The sequence below is a fragment of the Mesoplodon mirus genome (assembly GCF_964341445.2).
Source record: "Mesoplodon mirus genome assembly, chromosome: 2".
Taxonomy (NCBI): Eukaryota; Metazoa; Chordata; class Mammalia; order Artiodactyla; family Ziphiidae; genus Mesoplodon; species Mesoplodon mirus.
The window spans coordinates 50,234,630-50,247,485 of record NC_138977.1 but is presented as its reverse complement, the minus strand read 5'-3'; the positions used below and the strand labels follow the sequence as shown (position 1 = coordinate 50,247,485).

Sequence of the window (12,856 nt, the reverse complement as noted above, 5' to 3'; positions counted from 1 at the left end):
GTAGCCTTTTGAAAGGACAGCCAAAATGACACCTTCTATATGAAGATTTGTAGGTTTGTTCTAGATTTTACACAGTGCAGTATCCCCATTCTAGTGGAATCCCCAGTATCTCATTCTAACATGGGAGTCTAGTTAATTTTTGGTGTCTGCTCTGTACTTGATCATTTTGATGGATCAGGCATACCTTGTTCTTAATTGCTAAAGCAGCTTTTTTTTTTTTTTTTTTTTGCGGTATGCGGGCCTCTCACTGTTGTGGCCTCTCCCGTTGCGGAGCACAGGCTCCAGACGCGCAGGCTCAGCGGCCATGGCTCACGGGCCCAGCCGCTCCGCGGCATGTGGGATCTTCCCAGACCGGGGCACGAACCCGCGTCCCCTGCATCGGCAGGAGGACTTGCAACCACTGCACCACCAGGGAAGCCCTAAAGCAGCTCTTTATAGTATATTTTTGTTCCTATTTTACAGACGGGGAAATTTAGACTGAGGAATGTTAAGTCATTTTTCTAAGGGTACACATATTGGCAAAGGCAAAACTCTTATCCAGGCCTGTCTGGTTATTTTCGATTGGTCAGGCTGTCTGATTGTATTATTTTTGGAGAACTTGGAAATAGTACAGTGAAGGAAGGCAACAGACAAAATTGGATTTCAGATAAATTGATCCAATAAGAAAAGGCTAAATATATGAGGCACATTTAGCTAAAGAGAAAAAGAGTCTGAGGGAGCTTTTGTGACTGTCACCATCCATCTTCAATGAGAACATGTACATAGATTTTCTGTTTCCAATGATGACAGAAAAAGGGAGAATGTGCTTAAACTGCAGAACAGATTAAGATGCAGTATTAAAAAGAACGATGCATTTACACATTGAATAGAAATCAAAATTTGAAATAAATTTCTAGGCTACTCTAGACAAAAAAAAAACAAAAACAAAAAAAACAAAAAAAACCTGCCTGAAATACTGAGATAATTAAAGCAGTATTTTTTTTTTTTTTTTTTTTTTTGCGGTACGCGGGCCTCTCACTGCTGTGGCCTCTCCCGTTGCGGAGCACAGGCTCCGGACGTGCAGGCTCAGCGGCCGTGGCTCACGGGCCCAGCCGCTCCGCGGCATGTGGGATCTTCCCAGACCGGGGCACGAACCCATGTTCCCTGCATCGGCAGGTGGACTCTCAACCACTGCGCCACCAGGGAAGCCCAAAGCAATATTTCATCTTGAATTTTCAAAACAAGTACCTCAGTTTACGTACATGGACATCAAACTTAAAATTCATTATACATTACAAATGTATGAAATAATATTATGGAATCCTCTTCTCTAATGGCTTTTAAGAAAAAATAGTAATAAAATATCCACTTTTAAGAATGTTTTAAATTTAGTGCTCTCTAGTGTCAGAAGTTGGATCAAATGAGCTCCTGAGGTCTTCTAAGTCTTAGATTTGATTTTTAACAAATCATATTTTATTTAAATAATGCTATTCTTATATTAATAATATTTATCATTTGGAATCCATATTTCCAACAGATTTCTTGAAGATAATGTGTAATACTTATTTTTTTCTTTTCCTCTTTCTCTTCTTCCCCCAACCCCACCAAAACAAACAAACAAACAAGCTTATATATTTATCCTAGACAGTGAATCCAGCCAGAGTGTATCTGTGTAATACGTTCTGTGTGTTGAGGCCATTATTTGGGGTTCTCCATTTGAAATGTAGCTGTCCTGATGTTCACCTGGTCATTGTGTGGTGTGGGATCCATGGATGTAGGGAGCCACACGAGGGCATGGGAGTTCCAACTCTTAATATTTGTGAGCAGAATTAGTGAAAATTATGGCTTGCCAATATTTTGAGCTGCTCAGTCATTTTTGAACCCGCCTAGTAGGCTATGATTAAGGGTTGGCTGCCAACCTGTTCATCTATAAATGCTATTATTGGGGGAAACTTTGAAATACTGTAATAAAACTTGTCCTTGACATTCTTACAAAGGTAGGGGCACATGGCATCTTCATTTTTTTTCAAGTGAAGTGCAATATTTTAATCTTTGAAAAGAATATTGTGGCTCATTACCCTCTTTAGATTCATTATAAAGAAATTTTCAATGTGCATAGTAGCTTTATGTTAAGATTCATTTTTTTCTTACTTCCTTTCACCCCTAGTTCCTAGTTTTTCCCTTTCAGCTAAAGGTCATCATCTCCTTGGTACTTTCAGTTAAGAGATGAATTCCATCTTTTGAGTCCAGGCATAGACATGGATTCAATATAATGAATCTAAAAAACAGTAAAGTGGGGCCTCCCTGGTGGCGCAGTGGTTGAGAGTCCGCCTGCCGATGCAGGGGATACGGGTTCGTGCCCCGGTCTGGGAGGATCCCATATGCCGCGGAGCGGCTGGGCCCGTGAGCCATGGCCGCTGGGCCTGTGCGTCTGGAGCCTGTGCTCCGCAACGGGAGAGGCCACAGCAGTGAGAGGCCCGCATACCGCAAAAAAAAAATAAAATAAATAAATAAATAAAAAATAAAAAAATAAAAAACAGTAAAGTGATAATCCTGTGGAAATCTGTTACAGTTTTGGCTTAGGTGGTCTCTTCTTTAAGAAGCTTCATGATTAGCTGCCTGGTTTTATCATTTTATTTTGCCTATGATTCTTCTCTGCCTATCTGGCCATCATAGGCACCTTCCTTTTGACTTTATTTTCTCATGTTTTGCTAAGTTTCCAAATATATTTGGTGTGAGCAAATTGAGATGAGCCTTAAACTACAAAATAGTTCTGATAGAATATTAGAGTAAGGGAGACGGTTTATTTTCAAGTCTATGTAAATGACCCCTTGTGAGTGGATATTAGAAAAAGTCTTCTTACCTGACTTGGAAGGAAAGATAAGTCATCATATTCCTGGAGGTGGAATCAGAAAGCATAAATGAAACAAAAATTTCAAGACCATATTATAGTTTAGGAAGTCTCCTAAATTACAGTCTTTCACGCTTGAGATTATTTGCTTCACACACACATACAACTAACCCATAAATATTTGATTGCAAATCCAGCTTATGGAAAGCTTTACAATTGTTTAATTTGTAGTGATCTCCATTTGGTGTGGTTCTAGTTTTAATTGACTTAATCCCCTTAACTCAGAAGAGAAGAAAACAAATGTGAGGGGAAGATGCCGTAAAGTTTGAAAAGTCAGCAAAGGAGAAGTGATTATATCTAAGGCTGTTCTCCTTAGTACAATGTAAATGACAATATGATAGGTTTAATCAATACTGGGAGGTAAGGAGGTCTGTATAGTAAATGCTTTCTAAAAAATGTTATAAATTTCTTTCACAGTCTGACTGCCCATACTCAGAAAAAGTTCCAAGTATTAAAATTCCAATGGACATCATGGAACAGCAACCTTTCCTAAGTGATAGCAAACCTTCCGACAGTGAGTAGAACTAACCTCTTGCATGCCAGCTTGAATATGATTTGCACTTACAGAGAAAAATCTTTAGGACTGTCATCTTCATTAACTTTTCCTCTGTTTTCTGTCTTTTTTTTCTATGTGAAGATTTACATTAATTATTATGAAACTTCATTTTTACATTCCTTGACCTTCACTCCTTACCTTTTTCTTTTATCCATAACCATTTAAGTTTTTATTTGGTCATCTTTTCTCTGATCCAAGTTATCGCCGGTTTCTTTGAATTGCTAAATTCGTAACCATGTTTTTAATTGATTTCCCTTTTTTCTGCTGGTATGTAGAATGGCAGCTTCTAGTACTACATCACTGTCTGTTACTGTTTGTCTTCCTTAGGCTTCCACCTATGACCAAATCAGCTCAAAAGAGAAATTGCATAATGGGTCTCTCAAAGAGCAATGAATCAATTGTTAATACTGAGAATTTGGAATAATTGTTATTTTCAATTAAATTGGCAATCATAAAATATTAACAACCACTCTTTGAGTATAGCTTATAAGATATTTGCATTTTCTTCCTAATTTCTTCATTCCCTTTCTGCTGTTTCAAAATTATCTTTGTAACTGCACTGGTCTTTTTGGGGTAATAGCCTGGTGGCTAAGGTATAATGGTTTATTTATTTATTTATTTATTTATTTATTTATTTATTTATTTATGGCTGTGTTGGCTCTTCGTTTCTGTGTGAGGGCTTTCTCTAGTTGTGGCAAGTGGGGGCCACTCTTCATCGCGGTGCGCGGGCCTCTCACTATCGCGGCCTCTCGTTGCGGAGCACAGGCTCCAGACGCGCAGGCTCAGTAATTGTGGCTCACGGGGCTAGTTGCTCCGTGGCATGTGGGATCTTCCCAGACCAGGGCTCGAACCCGTGTCCCCTGCATTGGCAGGCAGATTCTCAACCACTGCGCCACCAGGGAAGCCCCAGTATAATGGTTTTTGACCTGTCATCTTTGCTTTTTTTTTTTTTTTAATTTATTTACTTATTTATTTTTTTATTAGTTTCTGCTTTATAACAAAGTGAATCAGTCATACATATACATCTGTTCCCACATCCCTTCCCTCATGCATCTCCCTCCCTCCCACCCTCCCCATCCCACCCCTCCAGGCAGTCACAAAGCACCGAGCTGATCTCCCTGTGCTCTGCGGCTGCTTCCCACTATCTATCTACCTTACGTTTGGTAGTGTATATATATCCATGATCTTTGCTTTTGTAATTGAGTTAACAGGCCATTTGAAAAGGGTGAAAACCTCTGTAGTAACATTAGTGAATATCTCAAGCTTTACCAATAGCAAGCAGCAAGTGCCTCCCAACTACTTTGAGTTCTCATTTGAAGAAAACATATTCTTTTAGGTCCAGATGCACTTCAAAGTATACTGATTTGTTACAGGAAAAGACAGCTGAAGTACTTTTATTTCTGTTTGATAGTGCTACTTCAACTTCAATAAGAAGTTACCAAGAAAAGTTTGAAATGAATGACTATTTATGAAAAAATGGGTATTTTAGTTATCTATTGGTGTGTAACAAGTTACCACAAAACTCAGCAGCTTAAAACAACAAACCTGTATCTCCTCCCACAGTTCCTGATGTTCAGGAATTTAGAAGCTTGGTGATTTGGGTTGATTCTGGCTCAAGGGATCTTGTGAGATCGCAGTCAAGCTCTTAGCTGGAGCTGAGTCTGAAGACAGGCTGAAACTGGGGATCTGCTTCCCAGCTCAAGCACAAGGCAGTTGGCAGGAGATTTTAGTTCCTTGGCTCATGGGCATCTGTTAGGGCTGCCCATGACATGGCTGCCAGTGATAACAGAGAAAAAACCAAGACAGAAACTGCAGTCTTTTATAATCAAATCTCAGGAGTCATATACCATCTCCTCTGCCATATTCTACTGGTCACACAAACCAACCCTGGTACAGTGTGAGGAGAAATTATATAAGGACATGAATACCAGAAGGCAGGGTGCGTTGGGGGCCATCTTGGAGGCTGGTTTAAAGAAAAGGGAATTAAGGCAATCTCACCTTTGGTGTCCAATCTGTAGCCTGTAACTTGTGACTGAGGCTACTTTCTTCTTAATCCTATCAGTGGGCTTTAGCTGAATATTTTCTTTGTAAGTTCAAGCTCCCCAAACCATTGTCTGGTTTCATTTTTCATTTCTAGAGCATTAAATAGCAAAAAGAGACTATGAAAAGATGTCTTCTGTTGGCATCATAACCTAGCACAGTGCTTCTAAGTACAACTTAAAGGCTGCTTAAAAAAAAATCATCAGCTAGAATTTGAGGCTCCTGGAAAAAGTCTGTGGCAAGTTGGTTATTTAGTGCTAGTTGTTCTTCATTTTCTCAAAAACACTTTAAAAGGATACATTGAAAGTAGTGGATATGATATTAGAAATTTACTTAAGCAAAATACCGATGATCATTCTGAAATCTTTTCTAGTATCATATTAATCCATGAAAGAACAAAATTGATAGTAGAGTTGCAGTATAAGTAAGTTTCTCAAAATCTTCTTTTTTTTACCTGCATGAATAACAGCAGGACAAAATTATGAACGCTGAAGATGGCAGGAAATCCAAGGACAAGTCTTAGACATTGAGTAGGCGCTATCACCCTCTAGAAATGATTTACCCTTCCCCGTTGCTGTAAAGAACATTGGCCCATTCTAGAAAACCTAGAATAAAAGAGACTGAGTGATTTTGACTTCATCACACCACTTAGATTCTTAGCTTGATACTGTGTTTATTGAAATTGTCTAAACTTGTCTTTCTTACTCTTTCCAGTTGTGAAAGATGCATCCATTTTTGTGAAGATTTGAAAAATTTTCATTCTAATGTTATACTTCACCAATGACTATTATTTATGATTTGAAAAAAATTTTTTCTTTTTTAGGGGAAAAATCACCAACATTCCTTGAACGCCACACATCATGCTGATAAAATTCCTTTCCTTCAGTCACTCGGTATGCCAAGGTAAAGGACAGCCCAGTATTTTACGTTATTCTTTGGGATGATCGCCCCACAGAAATGGAACCAATGGCGGGTTATCGGCAGAACGCCCTGTTCTCCGTCCTCTACAATTTCTCTTAAATAAATTATCTAGTCACCAGACCTCATCCCAGCTTTTACCTGTAGAAAACATTCTAAGAGACCTACTCAACTTACTCTTAGAAATAATGGAATCTTTCAGTACCATTAAGGTAAAGCCCAGGATCAACGTTAGCTCTTGTCATATCAGCATCATCTCTGTCATATCAGCATCATCTCTAATTTATACAAATTAGACATTTCCTGGCGGCTCTTCTCCAATAGTTTTCTTCCCTCTTAACACAACTCTAGAGATTTCAGATCCTCCTTCATTTTCAAAATCAGGAAATCTCTGAATATTTTCTTCATGTCAGTCTTTTTGTCCTTCAACTTCTGACAGTGTCACCCACCTGGAAGTCCTCTTTCTTGATTGTTTTTTTTTCTAATCTAGGTGTGAGAGCTTATGAAAATTTTACTTGAATTTCTTAATTCTATTTGGTAACTTCATCCCATTTAAAAAATGTTTGTTTTTAATACAGAAGGAGGAAGTAAGTATTTAAAGAGAACAAAGAAGGACCCATTTGACTTCTGTACAATACATAAACATTTGACAGATGGTAAAGGAATTCTGATTTACTTACTTTTTTTTTTCCTTTTTCTTTTTCTCTAGTCCTTCTAGAACTCCAGTAAAAGTTGTGCCTCAAATTAGAATAGAACTTGAGCCTGAAGACAATGATTATTTCTGGAAGAGCAAGGGAACAGAAACTACATTGTAACCTGTTTGTCTTTCTTACAACTGACAGTTTTTGTTGTTTATGTTCTTGTTTTTTGTCTGATTGTTTATTTTTTAATTTTTGTTTTGTTTTGGTTTTTGGTCACTGGCCAAACAATACAGTGCTCTCTCTGCTTCCCTCTTGCATAGGTAAAATCAAGACAGTAGTGCACCGTTCCTTAAAAACAACATCTGAAGAATCCCCTCTTTGTTCTTATACTTTCAAATGTGTCCTCTGACAACCAAATTCCTCTGTCACTCAAGACACACACAGACCCTGTCCTTTTCCTTTATTACGCAGAGGGCAAAAGTATTAAGGATTTTATAACACCTTTTATTAAAATATTGAAGGAACTTCCACCTTGAGCTTTGGAACTGTGCTTACTGGCTTGTCTTTCTGTCTGGTTGAACAAACCTTGACCTCCAGACAGTCCCTTCTCGCTTATAGCACTCTCCAGGACTGGAAAAAGTGCTGCTATTCTAACTTGCTCTTGCTTATAAACCCTAATCTCTTAAGAGTTATCAAAAGAAGAAAAACTAAAGGTACTTTACTCCCACTAGAGAAACTATTGCCATCATTGTAGCAAGTGCTGGAATGTCCCTTTTTTCCTATGCAACTTTTTTTAACCCTTTAATGAACTTATCTGTTGAGTACATTGAAGAATATTTTTCTTCCTAGATTTTGTTGTTTAAATTATGGGGCCTAACCTGCAACTTATTTTTTGTCAATTTTTTAAACTTTTTTTTAATTACTGTAAAGAAAATGAATTTTTTCCTGCAGCAGGAAACATAGTTTTGAGTAGTTCTACCTCTTATTTGTAGCTGCCAGGCTTTCTGTAAAAATTGTATTGTATATAATGTGATTTTTACATAAACATACACACACACACATACTCAGATATACCACCTCTAGGTTATGCCAGAGGGCTGGATCGGATTAAAAACACCATGTTTCTAAGCATCCATTTTTCCCTTTCTTTAAGAGAAATTTAACTGTTCTATGAAGGAGATTGGGGGAGGAGGGAGACGCTCCTTTGTAATGGGAATAACTGATGTTTTGATAATAGTAGTATCCGGGCAAAGATGCTGATTGTATTACCATTTTGATGTCCTATGCAGTATTGTTAGATGTTTTTTTCATTTTGAAAACATTTGTGTGTTTGTGTATGTACTCTGTGTGTGGCTGGTACACATATGTGCAAGGGTAGAAAGAGACAGAGTGATGGTAGGCGAAGGGCAAAGTTATCTAGCCTCTCGTGTCAGTTTTTATAAAACCCAAACCACATATGAAAAATCCATCAGAGGTCCAGGAGACTTACTGTTATGCAAATGAGGGTAAATATACTTTATTACCCATACAGCAGTCACCGTCACTGATACATTAGCCCTTATTTACAATACAAAATGCATAGGACTGTGATAGACCATTTTTACATTTATAAAGTGTCTATGAGAATGCAGTTGGATCTCAGAGGTATATATATATACATTTTAACAATACTCACACTTGTCTTTAAGATTGAAAGGCAATTATTCTTTGTGATTGAGGCATATAGAATATACATGTCTATATACGTGTGTGTATGTGTATTTCAAAGTACCATATTGAAAGTTAGAAAAAAGAAAATTAGATCTTTAACCAAATTTAGCATGTTATCTAAATGTAGTGTTCTAATAGGCTTCATTATGTATTATGAATCTGCATTAAAAACAGCGTTTTAAATGTTGAATCCATAATTTTGGATTCCTATAACTATATTTGTGATATACGCTGACTACAGTCGTTGGAGGAGTACTAGAAGCAGGACGAAACCACTTATTTTGGTTTCATAATATGCACATATTGACTCCCACTCATTCTTATATTAATTAAATTACAATTCTGTCCTATTGAAATTTTGATTATAAAAATTGTATTGTTCTAAGTTAACTGTTACTTTTATAGTATCTGATCATCTTAAAACTTCAAATTTTATACAAATTAGACATAAATGACCTACAATTTTTTTCATTAAAATGAAGGTGACAAAGTGAATGTTATTTGTTAAAACCTCACATGCCAAATTTTGGCATCATGTTTGTATTTAGAGCTATCCTTAAAATGATTACTCTGTGTTATCTAGTTTTTCATTACCTTAATATAAAACTATATGAAGCTTTTCTCTTTGTTTCTCCTGAGCATCAATAAAATGTTTAAAAGCCATGCATATTAAATTTAGCCTAACCTAGGATCTTGTTAAATTAAAGACACTTTTGTTCACTTTTATAAAAGCTCTAGATAGAATAATTTATTTTTCTGATCATGAATCAAGTATTTGAGGATTCATGCCCCTCTCTGTCCCTTTCAAAGAACTCCTGAAGCAACTTAACTCAGTATTTCAGCCTTGGAGTATATCTAAAAGCTACCTGCACCTTCATTTATGAGCTGTGACAGAAGGTCGATACTCATGATATGAATGTGGAGTGGCACCTTGTATTTGCTTAAAGGAACAGTTAGTATCAAACCTTTTCAATATTTTGGAACCCAGAGAAGTATTTTAAAAATCATTTACTTTCAGAGGAACACAGATAGTTACCAAACAAACAAACAAACCCTGAGGTCCACACAGAGCCACCGAATTATCTGTATTTTAACTGAATTTACACACTATCAAAGAACTAACCAGATTTTTGGTGGTTTTGTTTCTCTGTAAACTGGACACACAGAATACAACAGTAAATTTTTTACCAAGTGTCTCTTCCTGATGTAAATACAAAAAGAGATTCAAGTTGTTAGAAGTAAAGCAGTAAGTATAGTTGTTAACTAGAAGTCCTGTGGGTGTACAGACTTACCATTGGAAGGAAAGCATCACCAGGTCAAGAGTCTGCTTTATCAGAGCAGAAAGGCCCATGGTTTTGCATTTGAAAGAAAATCTTTTGGAGATACTGTTTTCCTTGAAAAACGTCACTCTACTATGTAAAACAGTGACCAACTTGGAATCCTAATCATTTTGTGTTCCATACTGGGAACTGGAATCATTTTGTGGTCCAGTCAGGCAGTGGAGTGGGGTGGGGGAATGGAGGAATTCAGAGACATAGGGAAACAAACCTTTTCTAGTCAGCCGCCCACCACCTCAAAGAAAGGGGGAAAGAGAAACAATTGTCTGCCGTCAGAAACTCAGTTGGTATATATTTTTATGCACATGCACCAACACACACAGAGTAAATCTTTTATCAGCTATATATTGGTGTTTAATACAGAGAACGATTGTCTTCCAAGTTTTTGCTTCTTTTTTTTTAAACTGTGTTAAGTACTTGAAATGTATTGACTGCTGACTATCTTTAAAAAACAAAAACAAAATGATTTGAGTTGTATTACAGAGGTTGACATTGTTCAGGGGATGGGACAAAGCTTTCTTCAACCCTTTTCATACCACTTAATGATTTTGGTGCAGGAACTTGAGATTTTCTTATTTATTCCATGAGATTTCACATCCCCTCTTCACAGCATGAGCATGAAGCCCAGTGGCACCAAGTGGCTGAATACAGTCAAATGATATTTTGCTTGTTGGGCCTTGGGAATTTTTAGATGATGATTTCATAAAGCTTCATTGCAGCCTGAAATAAAAAAGTTTTGTGGTATATGCTAACCAGTCAAGTTGCACTTTGACCAGGAATTTGGATATGTTCTGTTTTTTGGCTCATTTCTTTGTGCTCTATGGGTACATACAAAAATCCTGAATTCTGTTTCTTAGGCAGATATTGCAACTCAGGGCTAAAGTCATCCAGTGAAATTTATAGAGCCATAAGTAACTTTGTCCCAGTCCTACAATGTGAAGAGAATGAATAGTTGCCTCTTTTTAGCCATTTTCATGGCTGGTACATATCTGTACACATTACTTTTCAGAATCAGTACGCACTTTCAGATACTCTTATTTTTATTCTCTTAAGTCTTTATTAACTTTGGAGAAATGATGCATCTTTTTATTTTAAGTGAAGTAGATCAACATGGTGGAACAAAATTATAAAGTACAGAACATTTCAATATATTACTAATAATTTTTTTCCAATATAAAACCTAAAATTCCTATAACATTATAGTATTTTACAGTTTTATGAAGCTTTCTATTGTGACTTTTATGGAATTAAGAGATGAAGAAGATGAGATATTTTAGCATTTATATTTTTCAAAATTAAATGTATACTTAAAATAAAGTAACTTTATGCATTTATGAGTGTCAAGTGCTTCTGTTCAACTCTTCAAATAATTATTAAGCACCTGTTATTTTACGTCTTTGGGTGCTGGTGGGAATACAAATATAAGTCCAAGTCCCTACCTCTGATTGCTTTTCATCACTCTAGGCAAGAGGATAAAATAGATGTTCAAATTATGTAAAATAAGAAATTATAAGAATAGCTATTCAAGTCTTAATGAAGAACTATCATGCAAGGGTTCAAAGCAAGAAAAAGTATGTCCACTAAGATCAACGAAATGGTTTATTGAGAAGATGGTATTGTTATTCTTCTTTTATAAAGTTAGTGAAATAGAAAATGCCATTTTTCTTGACTCTTTATATGATACTGATGTATTTCGTCAATTCTCAAAGCAAAAGAACTAAATACAAGCACTTATTAAAAATTATTCAAATTAAAATCCTGGAATGGTGCTCCACAAAAGATACATAACACAGACTCCCCAGGGTTCCATGTAATATTTACAACCCTCTAGGAAATTTCAGTTCAGTCTTAATTTATAATCAGAGAATGGTGGTGGGGTGGAGGGGGGAGGGTCGGGGGAGCAAATAGGAGGGATGAAAAAGAACCATTGGTACGCAGTAAATAGCATCTGCGTGTGGATAACTACCAAATCTGCACTTTCAGCCCAGATTGCTCTCCTGAGCTTCTGACTTATATATGCAACTGATTTTGGAATATTTTTCTTTAAATAACACATGTTAACATACCCCAAATGAACCATCCACCTATTTCACCAGAACGTACTTTTTCTTGTTCCCTATGTCAAAAAGTGGTGCCATCAGCCACATAGTTGCTCAAGCCAGAGGCCTAAATGTCATCCGTAATTCCTGCCTCTTCCTTATTTCATTCATTCAGTGAATCACTAGTTCTGTTTTATCTCCTTAGTACATCTAAATAATTAACATTTTATAAGTATCTTCATGGCCACTACATTAGTTTAGACTCCATCATCTGTTACTTGGATTAGTGAACTAGCCTCCCACTGGTGCCTCTTCCTCTAGGTTTGCCTGTTGAAAATATATACTCTCTATCTTGCTTCCAGGATCATTTTATTTTAATGTAAAACTGACTTTTGTGTGTATTAGTGAACTAAGACTTCTCTTCTCTAAAATGCCATTAAAGTGATTGTAAAGGAATAAAAAATATATATGGAAGGTAGCACAGGTAGACCAGAAACTCCCACAAAATTCTAATGATGAAAGGTAAATGCAAGCTTGGATGCTGAAGCAGACTGTAGGAAGCTGCAGCCTAGAACACGTGTGAAGCAGCCTGCACTAAGGTCATAGATGGACAGCCAGGAGAATCTCAGCAAGGCTCAGACTCAGATGTTGCAGGTAGGACCAAGGATGGGAATGGGAAGTGGAGGGCTGAGAATGGATATTAACAGGTTGTGTGTGTGTGTGTG

At 36.9% G+C, this 12,856-nt stretch overlaps 1 protein-coding gene across 1 annotated transcript in view; it reads left to right on the top strand.

Moving 5' to 3' along the window:
* SLC4A4 (solute carrier family 4 member 4) overlaps positions 1 to 9,097 on the top strand; it is a 350,822-nt gene extending 341,725 nt beyond the window's left edge. The window contains exons 24-25 of the mRNA XM_082645180.1: positions 6,310 to 6,389; positions 7,114 to 9,097. Of these exons, the coding sequence (XP_082501306.1) occupies positions 6,310 to 6,389; positions 7,114 to 7,219 (186 nt within the window). The 3' untranslated portion in view covers positions 7,220 to 9,097. The remainder of the gene's footprint in view (positions 1 to 6,309; positions 6,390 to 7,113) is intronic.
* The last annotated feature ends 3,759 nt before the right edge of the window (positions 9,098 to 12,856 follow it).